Source organism: Glycine soja, chromosome 14 (assembly GCF_004193775.1).
Source record: "Glycine soja cultivar W05 chromosome 14, ASM419377v2, whole genome shotgun sequence".
Lineage (NCBI taxonomy): Eukaryota > Viridiplantae > Streptophyta > Magnoliopsida > Fabales > Fabaceae > Glycine > Glycine soja.
The window spans coordinates 44,769,163-44,788,968 of NC_041015.1; the positions used below are offsets into that span (position 1 = coordinate 44,769,163).

Genomic DNA, 19,806 nt, shown 5'->3' on the forward strand with positions numbered 1-19,806 from the left:
CTATTTTTTTTAGTGAAGAAAGTCTACTTGCGTCGTAGAGAATAGAGATGTAAGCAGAAACACGAGTTGTCTATAATTGTATTTATTTATTTATTTTTTGCGGGGCTGCATGCATGCATCATGAATTCTATTTCTTTTCATGGTTCCACAATAAGATATTGAAAGCGAAAATTATCACATTTCGTACATATTACCATGATACTTAAAAAATATTTGTTTAATGGTAAATTGATCTTTTCTTTGTGAGTTTTTTTTTCAAACTAATTTAGAAAAATCATTCCTTTTTATTTTTCAGAATATGAAATCTCATTAAAAAATACACGTGTCAGCAAAAATTGGCCTTTTTAATTTATTTGTTTGGTGGTTGTTATTTTGAAAAAGAAAAAAAGAAAAAGCGGATATGTGAATTTCATTTGGGCACAATTCATAAAGTTATAGATAGACATATAAAGAGCTAGTAATGTTAAATAGTTAGAGTAATGAATAGTGGTTTTTTCGCAGGATTATATTTTATGAGATATTTATGATCTATATCAAAAAATAATAAGAAATTTTAACTTTTATATTTATTGAATTAATAAAGAATTTAATTGAAATACTAATCAAAATGGCTATTTTTACATTTTTATTTAATCATGATTTTTTATATAATTAAGAAATATTATTTTTTGTAATAATTAAATTAAAAACAAAACTCGAATATTTTTTAATTATTTAATAGTGTGAAATCTTAATGCTCATAGTATAATAAATTAAAATCTTAAGCAAATCCATAAATCATATACCATCAAATTCAGAGATAAGTGTGGGATTATTTCAGCTTAACCCAATCTCAAATTTGAACCTAGTATACACTTGTATTAAATATTAAAAGAGAGAATTTTACCATTCATAATAATTATATATGCCTTGAATAAGATTGTCTCTATTAAAAATATATGTAATTTAGACAACAACAAAAAAATCAACCAATCAATCAAGTATTTTTAATCATATATAATACACTGGTGTACCTAATTTAAAATTAAAAAAGGGTAGAAAACATTTTTTTTATTTGAATCAAGAATATCTTCTAATTGATAATTAGAGAATAATTTCTTTTCAAAAACATAAAATTCATTAAAGTAGATTTTGTCTCAATGAGCAAATTAGTCTTCTTCATCCACATAGTAAAAACTTGAATCTCCCACAACATATTTAAACAATTTAGTTATTACCAACTGTTTTTTTATCTAATATTCTCTTATTAGATTATTTTATATCACAATAATAAAATGTCACCGATAACATTTTTTGCAACTTAAAAAGGCAATTATTTGTTTGACTTAAAACTTAAAAGCATATTTTCGAGGGGAAAAAATGAAATAAGCGAAGTGAGAAAATTCGCTTAGTTGCCATATACTAATTATTGTCACGTGGCGTAGTTGAATTTCTCGTAATTATTGTATAGAAAATTAATGCTGAAGGGAGAAATATTGACTAGTTATGAAAAGAATCTGCTTTAATACTAGTTTTTTTGCAGAAGTGGAATACGCAGCAGCCATGTTGATAGGAAAATTAGTGGTGGATTATGAAAGGCAAAGGGGGAAAATAACATGTTTGTTTTTCGAGTGGCCGAACACCACTTGAAGAATAATTTCTAAAAATCAATTTAAATAGTATATTTAGATCAAACAGCAGAAATTAAATATTACGAGTGTATTTTTAACTATTGCAAATCGAACGCGAAACGGCACACACACTGGAAGACAGTTTTGTTCTTCCAGACCTTTACTCACATTGAAGAGATGGTATAATTTTTCTGAAAAGAGAAATTGGTTTGGTGATACAAAACTGAAAGCACATCATCCTAGGGCGTTATCGGTATAGATAAGATAAAGGATGGGTACGTGATTTGCTCCTGAAAGTGGTTGTAAATATATTCCAAAGATATGGATTGGATGTGGATAGAAAATGGACCAGATTTAAAAATAACTAAATGTTTCAAAATAATAAAAAATAATAAAAGAAAGACGTGGAACCGGAAGGTGGACACTTCCAACATAATTTAGTGAAGAGGAGGATAAATACTAAATGCTTGAGTATGCTTTTTAGTAACAAGCTAACTACTCTCACATTTTCTTGAAAGTCTCACATGATGTGTAATCATTAAAAAAATAAGACATATTAAAATTTCACATCAAATAAAGATCATAACGAGATAAATTATATAAATAAAGAATAATTTTCATCCCAATTTTATAACACTGAGTTAAATTCTTAAAAAAATTATTTTTCTGAAATAATATAAGAGTCTAACTAAATGGATACAACATAATAACTAATTGGAGAGCATATATTCAACGAAAGAATAAAGGGCAGCATGAAGCATGGCTTTTGATTCATACATTACGCATCGGCGCTTGGGTCTAAGGTCTATTAATACCCACATTCGCCGCAATTGAAGTATTTGTCTCGCGCAGCCACGTTCCACACTCTCCCACGATCACTCTTGTTTCTTTTCTTTTCTTTTTTTTTTCTTTTTTCCTAAATCACGTATATTCTCCTCAGTGTAAAAATTGATTGAAACTGCAGAGAAGTTGAACCGAAGTTAAAAGGTATAAAAACATAAAAACTAGTAAAGAAAAATGGTAAAGAAATTCTATAAAGGTTGAAATGTAAATGTATAGAGAAATGAAAGTGTTGTGGCTTAAAAATTTAAAGTCTGTCTATGTTTTAACAAATCTTATCTCAAGATCCTAAAATAATGATGAAGACGACGATTTATGTTAAAAAGAAAATTTTGTTTTTTGACTATAGGTTCTCAAATTATTTCAAGAATTGTTTGGTGTAAGTAAACAAGAAGAAGAGAGAATATAAGATTTTGTGTGAAAGGTAAAGATTGAAGTTATAAATAAAAAGTTGTAAACGAAAACAAAGTTGTAAAAAACATTAGTAAAGGAAAGAATATAAAAGAAAGCTAGAAAGATCCAAAATGTTAAAAGGTAAGTTGCAAGATAAATAAGCTTCTGTTGGATTCATTGTGTGTAAAATTTGAAATATAAGACGTATTTATAGGCTACAAACTTAAATCCCCAGTTGAATCGTGTATTTTCCTCTATGATACCTTCCTTGAACATGGTTTCAGCAAATTTTATACCGATTTGGCTCATTTTTCCCATTGAATTTGATTAACATTTTGACTAACTAATATGGAGACCATTTAACCTTCTAGTAATTGCTCTTAATTGTTGTGAAATATATGTATCTCTCTTTTTACAAGTCAACTAGTTAGTTATTTTAAATTTTGAAGACGGAAACTGCTCCTTATTTTTAAGGAAGCGCTATTATTGATCGGTTGTAACGGTTACAAGCCTTTTGAATGTCAAAAAATTGTGGAAAATATCCTTTTATTTTTTATTAAATTAAATAATACTTAATTCAACTAATTTTCTGAATGAATATTAAAGTTAACTAAAATATGTCATTCCACTAATATTTTGACTAACATTGTACATGGTGGAATTAAACTCATACACACTCAACTAACACTAAGGTTAGTCAAACTCTTCATCCTGTTAATATTTATCATAACTAAATTAATCTTCTATTCAATCAATTAACCTTAAAATTAGTTGAATTTTACCAATTCAATTGACATTATAGGTAGTCTTATTGATCTCATTCATGTCCAATTAACACTAAAAATTGTTAATTTTACATTCAAACAAACTAGCCTTCTTCTCTTTCATCTAATATAACAGTTAGTCAAATTTCATATTAGCCGACAAACATTTTGTTAAATCCTCAATAGTTAAATTTCATCGCTTGCAACAAAATTTGATTGTTAACAGAAAGTAATTTTCCTTGTTTGATTTGAAGGAGAGATAATTTACAATTATATACATTTAATACTTATTAGTTATAAACCTAAACTAGTTATTTTTACCCGAAAATATGTCTACCATGTTCTAAAGTATTTAAACCCATGTTTACAGTCATAAAAAATTAGAGTTGATTACAATAGTATAGACATTTGCCACAAGTAAATTTTGAGTAAAAATCTATCAAACAATAACATTTAATCATGCAGATGAAAATCTTTTATCTTCTTCTTCTTTCCTGTATACCCAATTATATTGTCAATTCAATTAAATTTTACATGCCACTTTTAACATATTACTAACATTGTCCTCCCACTTTCTTTTCATCGATAAAAATATAAGTTTATTAATTTTATTGTAAATATCAAATGAAAGGAATTCAAATACAAATCTCTCTTCCCTTCTTTTCCTTTCATCCTTAAATCTTTATTTTCAACTATCACATCAACCTTATATTATTTTCTTCTGTGCTCCCACTATGAATTCAATTACAGCATCATCCCGAACTAAGATATTTACAGGAAAAGAACTAAGAAGAAATGAGATTTTCATCCGGCCATGCTACTACATTTCTACTTTTTCAGAATTTGTCAATTTATCATTATATTCAACCTCTCTTATCTAATCTATAGGCTATGCCAAATCAAGATTCATAAATGTTGATAACAAAGAAACTGATTCCTACCCCTAAATTCTAGGAAGTAGTTATTCATTTACTTCTCATCCACTTGCCTGGTTAAAAGTCTCTCACTTCATAAATTTATCTACAATAATTGAATCCTATGTCTTGATTACTACTCTCATAAATTTGGACCAAAATGCCAACTTGTCTGACTATCAACTAAACTAATTCTTCCTCTAGTTTTTATTATAAATAACAAAAATCACTTATTGTTTTATATCAAATATAAATAAAAGGTAACTGATTTTATATTATTAATGAAATTATCTTTAAAATATCTTTCAATTTTTTATGTTTGATATCAAATCTCAACAAATGCTAGTTTAAGAAAAAAAATATTTTTGTTTTGAGATTTACACAATTTAATAAAATTAACTAATTTCTTAATAAATGTGAAAATATTATTTTATAATAAAAACCGGATAGAATATTGGTTCAAACTTCTGAGCTGGAATATACTCAACTACTCCCTCCCTTTTGTAAAATTTATGGTATAAGAAGAAAAAAATAAAATTTAAAATGATTATCATTTTAGTTTTTTTAATATAATATTAGTTAGTATACTATTTTTCACAAATATTTCATACCATATTAACTATAAACAACAAAAATTATAAATAATATTATTTTTTTCTGATTTGTGTAAACAACTCTATGACGACTAATAGTAGGAACATAGAAGTAACAAATATCCATTATCTTTCATTGTTGCTTGAATTCACAATCAATTGAGAAAAAAAAAATACCCCTTTTTTTAGAGAAGAAAAGATTCACCTCTATCAAAAAGGTTTCACGACATTAAATAAATTCAAGTATAATATATGTTTCATATCTTAAAATTTTAGTGTGATTCAAACAAATATGATTAATTTGTCCTTTGATTAACTAGGAAAGCCAAATTTATTAAAACAAATGATATTCACACGACTGATGATATTCATGTGATTTGACCATCCATCGAGTCAAATTCTCTTTCTACTCTTAAGACATTTACATTTTTTATTTAAAGTCTTAAATCTTAAAATAAATGATAAGTTGTTTAAAATTAATTACTAATGACATTAAAACTTAAAGTAAACAAAAATATCTTTAGAATTTAAGTCTTATTTATAATTGTTCATTATCATTAAAAAATAATTTAGGTAAAACATATAGCAATTCATCTTTAAAAGAAGAAAATATAATTTAAACATAATTATTTGATAAATGAGTTAGTGGGTTTATTAACTTTTAAATAGATATTGTCCCTGCCTCTTCTTACCGAATAATCGTTATTTAGAATAAATATTTATTTGTATAATGAATAAATATTTTAAATTTATAATTTAAATTTACAAAAATTAAATAACTTAAATTGTAGTATAAGATACGTTATGTTTAAATTAAAATAAATAGGAAATTGAGAAAATTAATAATGCATACAAAGTTAAATGAATGATAGTTTAAGATATTTGAAAGATGTTTTTTTGGCTAATTAAAAAGTTAATGTGTAAACTTGCATAAAAAAATATAATGTATAAACTTACACTACTACAAAAGAGTTTTTTTACGTCATCGTATCTACATCGGTTATAAAGGAACTGATGTAATAAATGATACGGTGGCATTTTTGTAAATAAAAGCAAATTTTTTAAATATAACTACAACGGTTTTTATAAAACCGGCCTCAATGTGAACGTTTTTAAGGCGGTTTTATAAAAACCGTCTTTGTTAGTGGATCTAACTACTGTGGTTTTTAAACTTAATTACGTAAATACTCTAAAAAATAATTAATCTAATCCATGAGAAATAAGGTGGATTGAATGATTAAGAAAAAATGAAAGAAAAAAAAGATAATAGGTTTAAGTGCTTACAAAACTAATATTTTAACAATTGATATTTATTCATTAAAAAAGTTCTGAAAAGAAGTCTATTAATGAAAAAATTCATCTCCAATCAAAATGTGGTTCAATTCTCACCGATGATGTAAGGAAAAAAAAATCTTCTCCATTCAATGGAGGGTCCAACATGAGAGAGATAAACAATAAGGTTTATCATATACTTATGTAAGGATCTTGTTGGTAAATTATTTATAAGTATCTTTATAAATATAAAATGAATCGTAAGACATGAATTTTAAGACATATTCGGACTCTAATAATCTTGCAAGATTTAACTTATTTTAATTTTACTATCTGAAAAAAAAATTATCATTAATTTACAGATAAATAATTCAATTTATCTTTGAAAGTGTGATACAATAATAAATTAATTCTTGAAAGATAAAAAAATATTAATTTAATCCTTAAATATGTAAAAAGTGTAATAAATTAATTTTACTATTAAATTTGTGAGACAATTTTATTATCAAGTTGTAATATTTAAGAATTAATTTAATAATAAATTATATTTTTTATAATCAATTTGACATAAGTTACAAAAATTTAGGAGAATTTATTATTAAATTCTCTGCAGAATTAATTTATCATAATTTTTTCACATTCAAAAGCAAAATTTAAAATTTTTCTTTAAAAAATCAAGTTGTGAGCGTCCTATACTTTCTAAAACGAATTTAATTATTTAAGAAGCAAAATGATATATCCAAACTAAGATTGTATCGACATGGGGTGACATTGGAAGCTGCTCCCCATCACGTTACGTAGGGTCCACTCGTGACTCCTCCCCATCCTGATCCTACTTCCTAGTTGCTTCCTTCTTCACGTTTGATATGCAACCATGACGTCACGCCCCTACACTTTCCATCAACTAACGTCTTCTATTTATTGCATCCTCTTTTGGTACATGAATGAATCAAGTATGAACTTCATTTTTTTCTCTCTGCCTTTAATTAATGATGGGATGTTCACTTGCTGTATTGCGCCGTAACGCGTATCCTCGTGGAGTGTGGAGTCTGTGTGCTTTAGAGGATTTCGGATTATATTCTTTTAAATGTTCTTTAATTACGTCAAATATATTGAGAACTGTGAAATTGAAGCTTTAGTACATTGTGCTTCATATTCTTAAGCAGAATAAAAACTACACACTTTTAATTATCAAACGCATAATGAGTCATTCTTTTTTGCCAATTTTTCTTTCGAAAGATGTTCTTGAGAATTGGTGTATATATATATATATGCTCAATCCAACGCCAAGCTAGTTTGATCCTAAAAAGATAATTTAAAATTATTCATACAATACATAAAATGCTTACTAATATAATGAAGTTGTCCTATGTAAGTTTTTAATCAATTCTATCATATTATAATGCTTGTATCTTAAAGATTTGGGTTTAATATTCCAACCCATATCATTTATAGTAAGTGTAACTCTTTCAATTAGACATGATTATGAGTGTACCATTAGAACAATTCTAATGATAAAAGGTTAAGACAATATGTATGAGGTTATAAATTTAAACTTGAGTGTAATTATTGTAAAAAAAAAAAAAAAAGATATCACCACTAACATTTTTAAGGAAATATTATTTATTGCATGTTATCTGAAAAAGTGGATGAGCTTAAAATTTCAAATTTTCAACTCATAATACGTACAATTCTCTTGAGTCAGATGTGATTTTAAGAATATTTTTTTTATAGAGATTTTGAGAATACTTAAGGTAGTAAATTTGTACCCTTACCATAAGTTATAAATTTTAATCTGATAGTAAACTCATGATCAAACAATATTAAGATTTTTTTCTTTGATATGGAGGAATCAAACTCATTAAAATGTTCAAGTAAAATGTCTAACAAAACAAATTAATTAAAACATTGTAATATTCTATGAAACATTTTTCAGTTACATAATTTTAGTTTCTTAAAATGTCATAGCTATTGTAAAAATAAATAAAAAATCATAGCCAGCAGTTAAAAAAGAAAAAAAGATTTCATAGCTAAGACAGGTCCTATGTAACCCTGAAAATTTTGCAAAGAAAGAAACTCTCAACACAACCTTTATTTTCGTAGTCAATAAAACATCATAAAATTAAACTGGCTGGCTATTCATCAAGACCAAAGAGGAAACGGCTATCCACTATGTTATGGGACAGTGTAACGCCCTGCTCGTTTAGATAATAGCATTATTTTCTTATCTGTAAATTATAATAATCATTTCTTTCAATTCCAACTTAAACAAAAAAAAAAGGCTATCCACTGTTTATTTCAGATAAATAAGTCTCTTTCTTCTCATGAACAAGAAAATTAAGAAAAAATATAACTATTATTTTATTCACATATTCTAAAATAAAATCCACTTAATGATATATTTTAACTTTTAATTAGATGTTTCTTACACGAGTCAAACATTAATTTGAATTTGAAACCTTTTCTTTTTGACAAAATTTGAATTTGAAACTTCATAGCTAATTAATGTTATTTTATTTAAAGAATTGAAGTAGCAAATGAATCTTCTTACATACATGATAAGGTTATATTTAAATTTTTATATTTAGTATTTTGTGTGAATTTTTATATGTACGGTTCATATATAACAGTAAAACTCTTGCGGTATGATTATTCATAAATTTAAAACTTTTCTAATAATAGTATTTTAGCTAATGCAATACAAAGAATAAATATTTATTTTATATAATTAAAATTAATAATAAATAAATAATTTTAATCTATAATTATATTAGAACTAAAATTTGTAATAAATACTTATATTTATTTTTTAACCTAAAAATTATGTTTTAAATTTATAATAAACAAGTTATATTGTGATTTAAGATTGCTTTTAACTGTTAATAGTTTATTTCAAAAATATTTAAATACAATTTAGAAATATAATAAAAAGAGCAACTTAAAAATTTCTCATTAAAGAATAATTTCTAAAAATACTTGTTTTATCCTGACTTAGAAATATTCTCATTTAATGTAGCTATTCTAACTAGCAATAGGTAAATTTAATGCAACAAGTTTAATGTATTATTGATTCAAATTGTGGCCCATAATAAAAAAAATTAGTATAATGAATAAATTGAATGTAGACCTATTAAATATAATAATACTGTGAATTTAAATATTGTAAATAAAATAGAATTTTAAATTGTTAATATAATTAAATCTATTATACTAAATTTAATATTACACTTAAAATTAATTTTGTTGTAATTTTAAAATATGAATTGATAAAATAATTTAATTATTTTATAATAATATTTCACATAAAATAAATTTTCTATTTTTCATGGTCATATATTTGTATAAGAAGAGTGATATATATATATATATATATATATATATATATATATATATATATATATATATATATATATATATAATCACTCTTTTTTATAGCTACGATATTCTCTACTTATTTACTCTATTTTTTTATTTTTTTATTTTATAAGCGGCAACTCTATTCTACTCTCTATCAAATGAATAAATAAAATATCTTTCTTATTTTTCTTCAAATTATTATTTTAATTAATAAAATTATTTTTTTCTTATTTATTTAATTTTAAAAACCTCATTATTTTTCTCAAACTCTATTTATTTTTAAATAAAATCCTTTTAATTTATTTTACAAAAAATGGAGTGTTACAGATTGTATTTGTTCATAGTTTCTTTCAATATCAAAGAATTTATTGAAATTACAATCTAATATATATGTAATTTAATACTCATACATCAATTATGCATGTTCATAATTTCTTTCAATGTCAAAGAATGTAATAAAATTACTATAATCTAGTATGTGTGTAATTTAATACTCATGTTTTTTAACATTATGTTGGACATAATTTTTTAATCTAAAAGTTATTTTAAAATTAGAATTTATAAGAGTTTTAAAAATAAAATGAAGTTTTTATGATTTTTATTTTTTCAAATAAAAGAGATCATTAGAAAGATAATAAAGTGAAAATGATAGGAACTATTAAAAAAATTCAGAGGAAGATACAAGAAAACAACAGGAGAAAGTAAAAATATGAAGAGAAAAAGAAAGAAGATAATGAGAGAAAGAGAAAAAAGAAAAAGATAATGGGAGTCCGAGTGTGAAGAGAAAGAAGATAAGCTAAATTTTTAAAAGTTATTTTTACCTAATTTTTTAAAAAAACTTTTTTTTTCATAAAAAATAAGCTACTTGGTATTTAAAACCTGTTTGATTCATTTATTCTTTAAAAAAAAAGAAAATTGAAAATAATCAAAGCCAAATTATCTTTGTTGATGTTATGTTCTCATTTTAATTCTTCTAATACTTTATAATAATATTAAATAAAAATATTTTTGCTAACATCAGTTTTAAATATGATTTTAAACAATTAAAAGTGTATTTTATTACATATATTTATGTAGTTTTAATATAATAAATTTTCTTTCCTAATAATATTTTTTCTTAGTTGCTTAAAACTAACTCTAAAGACTCAAGTTAACATACTACAAATATAAATATAAATGAATTAATATATTAACACATAAAAAATAACATTATATTATTTTAATCACTCTTTTAATTCTCGATGTTCTTAGAAATCATTTTGGTTGTGAATATAGAGAGGGCCGCACAAAGGATTTAACTCCGTAGGTTTAGTTTTGGCTCTTCATTTGATGGAGTACGTACGCATTATTTAATTTAGTTCTTCAAAATTGGATTAACCAAATATACAAGCATTTATTGATAATGACACGATGCACTTTTAATCATAGGAAAATATATAATACTAAGTGTCCTAAAATAAAAAGATTTTATAAAAAAAAAAGAGAAAGGGAGAGTGACATTTAATATTTTTCATGGATTCATACACTTCTAACTGTAATTTTTATTTTTTTAAAAAAAAAAATTGGTAAACTTTTTTAACTAGTATCCTTAAAAAATTTCTTAACAATATTGTTATTTTTAAATATCACGTAAAATGAACTTCTTGAGATAAGACTTTTTTTAGAGGATTGAAATGTGACGTGTGAAATTATGTTTGACATGACTATATATGTTGTAGTGTATTGAAACTTGAATGAATTTTCCTTGTCATTCCTTGAATAGCCACCATTAATAGAGAAATTATTTGACTATAAGCCATTTATTTTTCAAACTTATAAGTTAGTTGTACCATTTTTTAAATATGCAAAAGAAGTGTGGGAGAGCAAGGTCGGCCTACCTTTAATTTTTAGGTCTTCGATTACAACCAATCAATCGTACATCAAACTTGTGGTTTAGTATGGTGCAATCAATTGTACATCGAACTTGTGATTTAATGTGATTAGTTTGACTCTCATGTGATGTGAATAAAAGTCGATGCCACATTCAAATTCACAATATATGAATATTACAAAAAAGGAAAAAAATTATTGAAGATTAGTTTGATTATTGTCACGACACACGAAACTCACATGCTTTGGGGTACTTTCTTTTTTATTTTCAACTACTTCTCATGCACAACTTGGTTTCTTGTTCAAGTATATATCATATTCTTTCTTTAGTCTATTATTTTATAACTTGCTTGAATTATCTATCATTTTCATTTATAAAAGCATCTTAATATATCAACTTATATAATACTAATTAACAAAATCATAATGAATTGTGTTAACTAATACAATATCATATATTGAATAAGAGTATAAGATGGGTCAATTAAGTTTTTTGAGTTTACTTCATAACTCTCTTGCTTGCTAATAATTTTATTCAATTTTACTATAAAAAAGGTTTCCAATTTAATAAACAGGTCCAATTACTTAAAGTATTTCCAATAAGGTATATCGGAACACTGCTAGCATGCGTTTCTAACATATTTTCTCTTCAATTTAATATCACAAATATATATATATATATATATATATATATATATATATATATATATATATATATAATAAGTTGCTCACCAAAACAAAAAGATATAAACAGTAAGTTTAATTATTTTTTTACAGCAATAATCTTTTTTTAACAACTATAGTTAACTAGATTTTAAGAAACTCTATCATTAATTCATTATTTCTGATTTTATTTGGTGCAGATTTTTTTGGGTGCTGGTATCATGATTTCTGATTTGTTGTATATTAACAACATATAGAATTAATTGAACTTGAAAAGAGAAAATCAACAAGTTGAATTCACCAAACTAATTTGTAAGCATAGTTTTACAAAACGGGCTTCTTACTAATTATTAATTTCCTGTACGTTCTAAATCATTGACCAATAAACATTTCTTTAATTAAATCATTAACATAGTTTGTTTTCTAATGGCTTTAACACAAATTAAGTCAAACTCCTTTTTTTCTTGCAGATTGTTATCATTTGAATTTAAAAAAATAACAAAAATAAGAACCTGCTTTTCTCTCCCAAGGAATTTAGCTACGAAAATATATCACCTCTTTCTTTGTCAAATACAACCTATTCTATCATATACCCGTGATGACAAATCATCACGTGTGGCTATAATTGCTCAATCAAAAGCTCTGCGCTTCATCGTTAATTCAAGGTAGCATGCATTCCAACTATGTTTTTTTTTCCCCTTTCATTCCCTTGTATTATAGGCTGCTGAAGATTTCGTTTTACATTTTAAAAAGGGTCCAATAATCTTGGAGTTGCAAATGTGTATTCTGATTATTCAGTTTTCCATAACTCTTTGAAGGTTCTATCAGAAAAGGTATCTCTCTAGTCTCTCCCCCTCTCCATTTATGTATCATAATATAAATGTTGTTCATGCGTATACAAGTTTTAATTTATTTTATTTTCATACACAGAACAAAGAGGGAAAAAAATCAACCATGAAAAATATATATTTGAACAAAGAGGGAAAATGCATTTTAAATTAAATAATAAATCTGTACAAAATTAGCATAATCTTAATTTACACCTAATAATAAATTTGGCCATTCATTCTTAAAATGATATGACTTTCATAATTATTTTGATTCCCACATAATTATGTTTTTTTATCATTTCTAATACATTTATTAATTTTTAGATCAGATTAAATTAGTTTTTTTCTCTCTCTTGAATTAATTATTCAATAAAAGGAAATATTTAATTTTAAGACTTAATTTTATTTTTCTTGTTTTCATACTGCAAACTAAATACAATTTCAATTCCTTTACAACATGGAGTATTTGGATTGACGGATTCTCGACAAATGGAAGAGTAGCAAATAGAAAAGTTGAAGATATATAATCCTTCCTTTTTCTGAATGGTGCAAAACAATAAAGGGTGAAAGCATTTTAAATGGGACTCCGCTTAAAAACATTTAATCTTTATTTTATAAATTGCCTTCATTAAATATTTTAAATATTTATGTTTTTTATGTATAATTGTACATAATATTTTAAATTTTAATGTTTTTACATCACTCATAAAAAAATAATAATTATTAATTAAGACATAATTGATACATTACTAATATTTTTTTTAAAAATTCAATAAAATTAACTGAATTAATTATTTTTATTAGTCTGTGTGATTAACATCTGTTTTATAATAAGTGTCATGGAGAGTAATATATGTAAACTTTTTTTTAATAATATATATAGTATAATTTATTAGACTTTTAACATTCCATCCATATTTTATTTTATAATGAATAATGAATGAATATTTACCTTTTTTATTATTATTATTATAAAATAATAAAACTCTAGGAAAATGTAAAAATGAGAATAAAAAAAGGTTAGCTTGGAACTGAAAGCAGAGTGTGGTGAGATGTGAACGCGGAAAGACATGGTCAAAGAGGGTTCGCAGCAACGTTAAAGACACCGATGGGAGTGGGCACGTGTCTTCTGCAACCATAGATAGCAGCGGCGTGTCCTCCTCCCATTGGCTCTTACCTTAATCACACCCAAGCTGTCTTGCGTCATCACGAGAATCAGCGAAAACTAACCCCTGTTTACTGCCATCATTAATCAACTTGTGCTAATTTAATTTACCGATTAACAGCGCTAATCAACTTGGCCGGCTGCTATATAAACCACTCCCCACTCAGAAAGACAAATCCAAGAGTGACCCGAGACACAGATTCTTACCAAATAAACAAACAAAAAAACACACACACACACACACTTTCCATTTTCTGTGGTTCTTCTTCTCACTTCTCCAATCTTCTCCCCCCTCTGTCACTCCCCGCTTCTCTGAATCCCTTTCTGTTAATCATCTGTCTTTCACCTCGTGATTCCAAAAAGATTCAAACTTTGAAAATTTTTCTCGAAAGCCAGGTGTTTTCAGAATCGAGATCCAGCTTCTTTTTATCCTTTTGTTAAGAAATTATTATTTTCTTTCATTCAGCCAAGAGGGTTGTTTTTGATCCCTCAAAGCTTTTTTCTTTCTTCTTGGATTAAAGGGGTTGTCTATTTTAAACCTCTTCCATCCCTTTTTTTTTAAAAAAAAAATTATTATTTTTTTTTGTAATTTTTAAAAGAAACGCAGGTTGATTTTTTTAATCTAAGATCTGTGTGGTGTAGTTGGAAAATTTTTATATGGCAGCTACGATGAATTTCTACAACGGAACATCACAAGAACAAGTTGAGTCAGATCCATTCAGAGGTGAGCTCATGGAAGTTCTAGAACCTTTTATGAAAACTAGCCCTTCCTCAACAACTCCCTCTATTATTCTCTCTTCAGATTCACCTTCATCTTTTGATTTCCCTTCCTCTTCTTTACTTTCTCCACACCCCAATTTCTACACACACACTCCCCCCCCTTCCTACTTACTCCAAAGCCAACAATCCTTAATAGGCTTTGAGCAACCACCGAGTTCCCTTCTCGGGCTCAACCACCTAAGCCCGTCTCAGATTTCTCAGATCCAGGCCCAGATCGAGGCCCAACAGAGCCAAAACCAGAACCCACACTCTCTCAACTTTCTCGGCCCGAAGCCTGTCCCAATGAAGCACGTGGGCGGGCCTCCGAAGCCCACGAAGCTGTACCGGGGCGTAAGGCAGAGGCATTGGGGGAAGTGGGTGGCGGAGATCAGGCTCCCGAAGAACCGAACCAGGCTCTGGCTCGGAACCTTCGACACGGCGGAGGAAGCTGCTTTGGCTTACGACAAAGCCGCGTATAGGCTCCGAGGCGACTTCGCGAGGCTGAACTTCCCGAGCCTGAAAGGCTCGTGCCCCGGGGAGGAGTACAAGCCTGTGCATTCCGCGGTGGACGCTAAGCTCGACGCGATTTGCGCCAACTTGGCGGAAATGCAGAAGCAAGGGAAGACGGAGAAAGGTGCCAGGTCAGCGAAGAAATCGAAGCAAGGTCCGAACCAGGAGGCCAAGCCCGAACCTCAAGCTTCCGCTGAAAGTGAGGGTTCTGCGGATTCTTCTCCGCTGTCTGATCTTACCTTTGATGTAACCGAGCCGCAATGGGAACATTTTAATTTGCAGAAGTTTCCTTCTTATGAGATCGATTGGGATTCTCTCTGAAGTTCGTCATTGTTTTTATGTCTAGTCTTGTGGCTAATAATAATAATAATTTAGGTTAGTCTTGCTAGGTGGCTGCTGCAATTGAGTTTTTGAAGATTGCAGTGCTTCTTGTAGGATTTCGATTTTTTTTTTTTTTTTAGCATTTGCTTATTGGCTGTTTGGTCAATATGATGTAAATCTCTCTACCTTGGTCAGCTGGGTTTTTTTTTTATTTTTTTTATTTTCTTGCTTGGCCTGGGAGAATGACTTCTAGCCTTCTAGGTGTTGTCTATGCTTTGATGTTCATCCAAGTATGTTATTATTATTATTGTTGTTGATGTAATTCAATTTTATTTGCATCTCAGAATTTATGAATATATTTGTATTTCAGCTTACATATTGTACTAGTTTGTTTCTCATTTTAGACGACCCTATGGTAGTTGTTATCACATGATTTGGTGTATATTGATGTTCATCTAGTTCTTGTGATTTTTTTTTTTAACTAGTAAGACTTGATCATCTGGACATTACATTCATTTGATAAGTGATAACATCTAATTTTTGCAAGATCAATAATATTGTTGGTTGGTGACAAGTCTAAGGTAAAGTTTTACATCAAATAAAAGTAAAAAAATTGAACAGTAAGATGAAAATCAGTATTAGGTTTTGTGGTTGGCTTTTCCTTCTAGATTTAGCATTAGTTGATCAATTTGCGAGGTTGAGGTGTTAAGAAGCTTATTGACCAACGATCCCTGCAATGATTAAGAGTGAATAAGTCCATTTTGAATTGTCTGGAGGTGCTAAATACGATCCATGTGAGGTGTGTTGGATTCGGAATAATTCAACGCAGATTTTAGCAACAAAATCACAAGCCATTGAGGTCGAAATTCTTGTTTAGACTTGGGCTGTGTAAAACTAGGTTCATGTTTCCGATTTTCACCAGAGTAACATTTTTTCACCACTCAAACAGTAGTCATGTAGTATATGCCAAACAAGTCAATAATTTGAGTGATTGAGTTCTTTAAGATTTTAAGTTCAAAAATGAAAAAAAATATAATTAAAAGAAGAAATCGTGATTAGTCAAATTTTTCAATAAAAATTAATCATCAATAAAATTAATGATACTCAATAACATGGTATCATGGTATAAAAATATAGTAGAAATATATACGGATAAGTGGGTAACACACCACTTTTTTTTTTTTTTTTAAATATCACCAATCAATTATCTCTTTTTGCTTAAAATCTATCTCAAGATCTCTACAGTATGTGAACAAATCCTTTTCCTTTTCACTAGTCTACGCTAACAAAAATGTTCTCTCATTTGGAATTTTCTTCAACTTCACCTTGGAAAATGGAAGTTGAACTACTCAAGTTGCCGACGAAAAACCCAAAGCATAGCATGCGGGCATGAGAATCTAATATTCACCCTTCCACTGACAGTTATGTTATTCTATTCACTGAACTTTGCTTCGGACGGAGACACCACCTCCCAATGATCAAAAACCTTGTCCTTATTTTCACAGAAGTTATACACGAATTGATAGAAAACAAAAAGCCTTTCACATGAATCACACATAACACTTTCCCCCACACCGAAACCAAAAAGTCATGAAACTGTGTTAATAAATAATAATATATACTAGTATATTCTTTTAATTTTGTCTGATTGCTTGACAGTTATTATGCATAGTAAAATGAATTAGTTATCTTACTTATACTTAGTAGAGTATCTGTTAATTTCTTTTTGTTTTTTAAAACATCCTTTCACCTGATGAGTGACAGTGTGAGGTTTTGAGAGAATAATTTATTTAGGTTTTGGTTAAGCGTTAAAGCGGGAATCCTTCGTAACAATATTTTTCATATACATAAAATATTAGGATTGAACACAAAATGACATACTTAAGAGGTTTGAATTCCTTTAACCCGGATCAATACATGTTGATGCCTAGAGCTAAACTTCCTTTCGTATCATATATTTTATTAACGGGAGGTTTGAAGGTTTGGATGATTAGATCAATACTTTCTCTGCAAGATCACACGATTAAATAGTATCATAAACCCATGATATATTTTGTACATAACTATTTATACCCTTCTAAATATTTGTAAATGATTAGTCAGGTTATTCAAACTATTCATCCCCGTCGAAAAACAGAGTTTTGTTTAAGCTATTTAATAATCAGTGTCATTATTTTTAAGCTCTAACATCTTGATATACTCAACTTTCTAAAAATTCTCCCTAGACAAGCTAAAACCCTTGCACATGTAGTCATGTAGATGAGCTAGTCACCACTTGCATTGCATATTTTTATTGTTAGATACTCTAGCTTTAATAATGAGGTTTTCATTGTTTAAGCATGTGATATTATATAAGTTTAAATTTCTTGATTATGTTTGAACAATTTGAGCAGATTGATAAGCTATATGTTACGGCAAGTATTTAGTAGTTGGAATATCTTACACGTGGTCAATATATTGTATGAATTTCACATCCCTCACTAAAGGGAAAGGGGAGCAAGGTGAATATTCAAACATACTGCCACTCAGTACTAAATATGCTTTAAGGTTAAGGTGGATAAAATTTGGGTTCATTTCCTCATAAACAAATACATTACAGAATAGTTAGGCAAAAAATTTACAGACTAAAATAAAATCTCAACCAGTTATTGGGGAGTGGTTGAATTAAACCAATCTCTTCTTTGTTAGATTCAACAATCTCATTTATTTGTATTTTCATTACTTTTAAGTTTTTGAGACCATTGCTTGATGGCTAGCAGTCTGTACTAAACTTACTAATTAATATGGTATTAAGCAACAAATTGACACTCCAAAACGAAAATCTCTACTTCAACTAGATGGAAAAGCTTGAAACTGTCCTTAACCATAGATTTTGAGTCAATATTGATAACAAGACGATCAACTTGAACATGGACAGCTAATACCAAATCATTTGGAAGCCAAATCTTGCCGAATTGGTGCTTGCATTTCCTACGTTAGGAAGAGAGGATGTTCCCAATTTAGGCAAATTAATTTAGCATCGGAGAAAAGAATCAAGTATGATTTTAGAGGTTATTGAAAAATTGAAATGCCTTGAGAATTGAAATTTCTCAAAAATTAGAAAGGAGGTGCAAGCACTTATATATAATAGAGGAGGGGAAATATGAGACCAATATAATGCTAATTGAACATCTATAGCTCAATTAATTGATGCTTTACAATTATAACAACAAACAACTATATATATCTAAAAAAATATTATTATTTTTATCTATTAATGAGTTTGATTTTGTGGCATTATCAATATGAGAGTATTTGACTTAAAAGTGAATTTAGTCCATGTAAATTTGTGTTTTTTTAATTTTAATTTGTTTTAATAATTTTTTGTTTATTTCAAATCTTTGTAAGTTTATATTTTTTTTAATTTTGATCTTTGTAAGTTATTTTGTTAACTTTTGGTCCACATAAGTTTGAGTTTTTTTAATTTAGGTCTCTAAATTGTGAATTTACATGAATTAAAAATGAAAAAAACTGTAACTTTAAAGAGTAAAATTAAAAACCCACTAACTTACAAGACTAAAAATAAAGAATTTTTTTTTACTGAAATCAAAATTAAAAAAAATCAAACTTACGTGAATTTAAAAGAAACAATTTTTTTACCAGACCTAAATTTAAAAAAGCAAACTTACACAGCCTCAATATTTTCGGACAATTTTATAAGTAATTTTTAAGTAATTATTATAAAAAAATAAACAATTTTATCACATATTCTAACAATTTAGGATTAAATGATACTTTAAAAAAAGTATTTATACGGTTAATGCATTCAAACTAAATTTCACTTATATTTCATAAGATATGTTTTTAAGTTCTCTTGAGACTTTTATCCAACAATTAGCTATGAACATTTTTGTGAAAGTTACATTAGATTCCGAAAAGTAAACGTAACAATGAATCATAAAATAAA

General features: G+C 27.3%; 1 protein-coding gene across 1 annotated transcript; it reads left to right on the forward strand.

Annotated features, from left to right (window-relative positions):
- The first annotated feature begins 14,431 nt into the window (after positions 1 to 14,431).
- Positions 14,432 to 16,234, forward strand: LOC114385075 (ethylene-responsive transcription factor RAP2-4-like). Its single transcript, XM_028345038.1, has one exon. The coding sequence runs from the start codon at positions 14,928 to 14,930 to the stop codon at positions 15,858 to 15,860; it is 933 nt and encodes a 310-aa protein (XP_028200839.1). The 5' UTR covers positions 14,432 to 14,927; the 3' UTR covers positions 15,861 to 16,234.
- Positions 16,235 to 19,806: the final 3,572 nt, after the last annotated feature.

Excerpts from the sequence above, each read along its gene's own strand:
- LOC114385075 (XM_028345038.1), top strand. The coding sequence starts at position 14,928 with ATGGCAGCTACGATGAATTTCTACAACGGAACATCACAAGAACAAGTT.